Source organism: Sesamum indicum, linkage group LG5, assembly GCF_026168435.1.
Source record: "Sesamum indicum cultivar Baizhima isolate 11 linkage group LG5, ASM2616843v1, whole genome shotgun sequence".
Lineage (NCBI taxonomy): Eukaryota > Viridiplantae > Streptophyta > Magnoliopsida > Lamiales > Pedaliaceae > Sesamum > Sesamum indicum.
The window spans coordinates 14,507,937-14,510,816 of record NC_142661.1 but is presented as its reverse complement, the minus strand read 5'-3'; the positions used below and the strand labels follow the sequence as shown (position 1 = coordinate 14,510,816).

Sequence of the window (2,880 nt, the reverse complement as noted above, 5' to 3'; positions counted from 1 at the left end):
ATTTTGGCCTATATATATATAACATCCCACTTTCACATTAGTGATAGCATATGACATCAAGTTTAGAAACTCCAAACTAATATATGTATATGTATATATATACATATATATATATATATACGTAAAAATCCTAAAAGCTTGATGAACTTGCATGGTACTTGACAACTAGCAAATTTTGGCGCTTCTCTTCAGTTCACGTGATTTGGTTTTCTAGGGTTCTTTGTACTCTTCCACCACTCTCACTATCTCTATATAACACCTCACTCACCTCTCCCATTCCTCTGTACCAATCCCCCAAGCAGACATGGAGCCCTCCAAGATTGCAGCCCTTCTCCTCATTTCCATCCTCTCCGTCGCCTCCGCCGCCACTCCAACCACCGTCGAACCTCAATGTGGCTACTGCTCCAAACCCCACCCCAAGAAGAAGCCCAAGTCCCCCATCACCCTCCCCCCCATCGTCCGCCCACCCATCACCCTCCCTCCCGTCGTTCCCGTCCCCAAACTGCCCCTCCCACCCGTAACAGTGCCCAAAGTGCCCATCCCCCCAGTAACAGTGCCTAAAGTGCCCATCCCGCCGGTAACAGTGCCTAAAGTGCCTTTGCCGCCTGTGACAGTGCCTCCGGTGGTCAACCCGCCAACCGGAAAGCCATGCACGCCTCCGCCGGGTAAGGCGACGTGCCCCATCGACACGTTGAAGCTGGGTGCATGTGTGGATCTGCTTGGTGGGCTGGTGCACATTGGGCTGGGGGACCCGGCTGTGAATGAGTGCTGCCCCATGCTTTCGGGGCTTGTGGAGCTTGAGGCTGCAGCTTGCTTGTGTACAACTCTTAAAATTAAAGCTCTTAATCTGAATATCTATGTCCCTCTCGCTCTCCAGCTGCTTGTCACATGTGGGAAGACACCTCCTCCTGGCTACACTTGCTCTCTCTAGATTCAAGTTGAGTATATACTTTAATTATTTATGTTAGTTAATTTTATATATGTACCTCATTTGTTTGCTTAATTAATTAATAATTTGGAGGGAGTTATTAACTATAATATTATCACTAATTACATCTATATATATTAAGTCACAAGAAAAATGCATCGAATCTCAATAAAATTTTGGAGTTAAGTATGCTTAGGCGAAAATAATATTAATTAGGATGGATGACTCCTAAGAAGTTCTCGTGTTGCACCCCTTTAAAAAAAATTATTTGTCATATAATAGTGAGTTTTATAAGTTTAATAGTAATAATTATTTGATAAAAGTTGCTAGTAGCCAAATTAATGGCAAAAAATGTGTAAAATTGTCACAAATTAGTGATATATATAATATCGGTCTAGTAATAATAAATAATTATCACTAATGATCTATCACCGTGGCAATTTTATACATTATACATTTGTTTCTAAATAATATATATAATGATATTGCGATAAAATTAAAATTATAGTTAATGTATATATTTTTAACAATAATTTCAAAATTGCCACTTGATTATACATAAAAGTGTGGAGAATCTTGCTTATGATGATTAGTCAAGCTAGTTAAGTTTCTTGTAATGGGAGTTAATGGCTTTCTATATATGTACAGAATCTTCTATTTTGTTTTGGTGTTTCATTTTTTATATATGTGCTCAAGTATATATATAAAATATTTTATTTTTTTAAATGCGGGCTCCACACAAAATTGACGTGTATTCATCAAATGGAATTAATATAACACAAATTTCAAAAATAATACACACACTTTAACCACTTGATAAATAATTTTGTCTTTCAAATTATGGGTGTTTGTATATCTTGTCATTTAACTATTTATTTATTATTTTATTTTAATTTATCATACTAACTACGTGATTCGTAAATTACCACTTCATATATCACTATTTTATGAAATTCTCCATCGAAAATTGGCCACGTTCGACGATATGTCTATGTAATATTTTCTATGTGGTAATTCACAAACTCGTGCAAGTCAGTGTGGTAAATTAAAATAAAAAAAAAATACATTAAATGATAAAATATAAAAACGGTCATATTTTCGTATGGCAAAATATTTTTTACTTTAATATATATTATCAAGCTTAATTATCACTAATTAATATCCGACTTAACTTGTAGCGGGGAACTTTTCTTGATTAGGGATTGAAATTTGGGTAATTAATGATAGTTTAAATTATGAAATCTTGCATTGATTATGCAGGTTTGTAGGTAGATCGATGGATCCAAATCGACATGAGAGGATGTCGTACGTCGTCGAGCTTTGAGTCTCATCTCTCCCATCTATCTTTGATTACTGGACCAATTTGACTTGTGCGATTGTTCGATACCATTTGATTGTGTGTGAAATTGTTTCATATATTAATGTACCATTTGTGGTAGACAAGAACTCAAGCAATATATATCCCAAGATTGTTGCTTTAATTATTATTATTATTTTGCTCTATTTTGTTTATTCTTCGTACCGTTTGTTTTGCAGGCAAGACCAATGAATTAGCCATAGGCTCATGATAGCTTTTACGTACTGCAAATGTTTTAACCATGTCGAAATCATGGTAGAATGTCTATTAATTGTGGGATTCATTAGAAAAAAAATATGATTTTTGCCTACGATTAATTATTATAGCAAAAATTAATTACGGCTTCGCAATAATTATTGACAGTTGTTTCTACAAATGTAGTCAAAATATTTGCCGTGGTTTTGACCATAGCAAATGTTTTGGCGAATGATGATTAATTATGACAAAAATTTAAATTTTTATTTTAGTTTTATTTAATTGTGGTTAATAATATTGATTTACTATAATTTCAAGTCGTAGTAATTTATAATAGAATGTGTTATAGTTAAATACAACTTAATCCCCAAAAATATTGTAAATGATAATTACCCCATAC

General features: G+C 34.4%; 1 protein-coding gene across 1 annotated transcript; it reads left to right on the top strand.

Moving 5' to 3' along the window:
* Nucleotides 1–266: 266 nt before the first annotated feature.
* Nucleotides 267–2,409, top strand: LOC105162123 (uncharacterized). Its single transcript, XM_011080073.3, has 2 exons — nt 267–937; nt 2,189–2,409. Exon 1 carries the CDS (start codon nt 305–307, stop codon nt 929–931), a length of 627 nt encoding a protein of 208 aa, XP_011078375.1. The 5' UTR covers nt 267–304; the 3' UTR covers nt 932–937; nt 2,189–2,409.
* Nucleotides 2,410–2,880: the final 471 nt, after the last annotated feature.

Coding starts and splice junctions, on each gene's coding strand:
- LOC105162123 (XM_011080073.3), top strand. CDS start 305: ATGGAGCCCTCCAAGATTGCAGCCCTTCTCCTCATTTCCATCCTCTCC.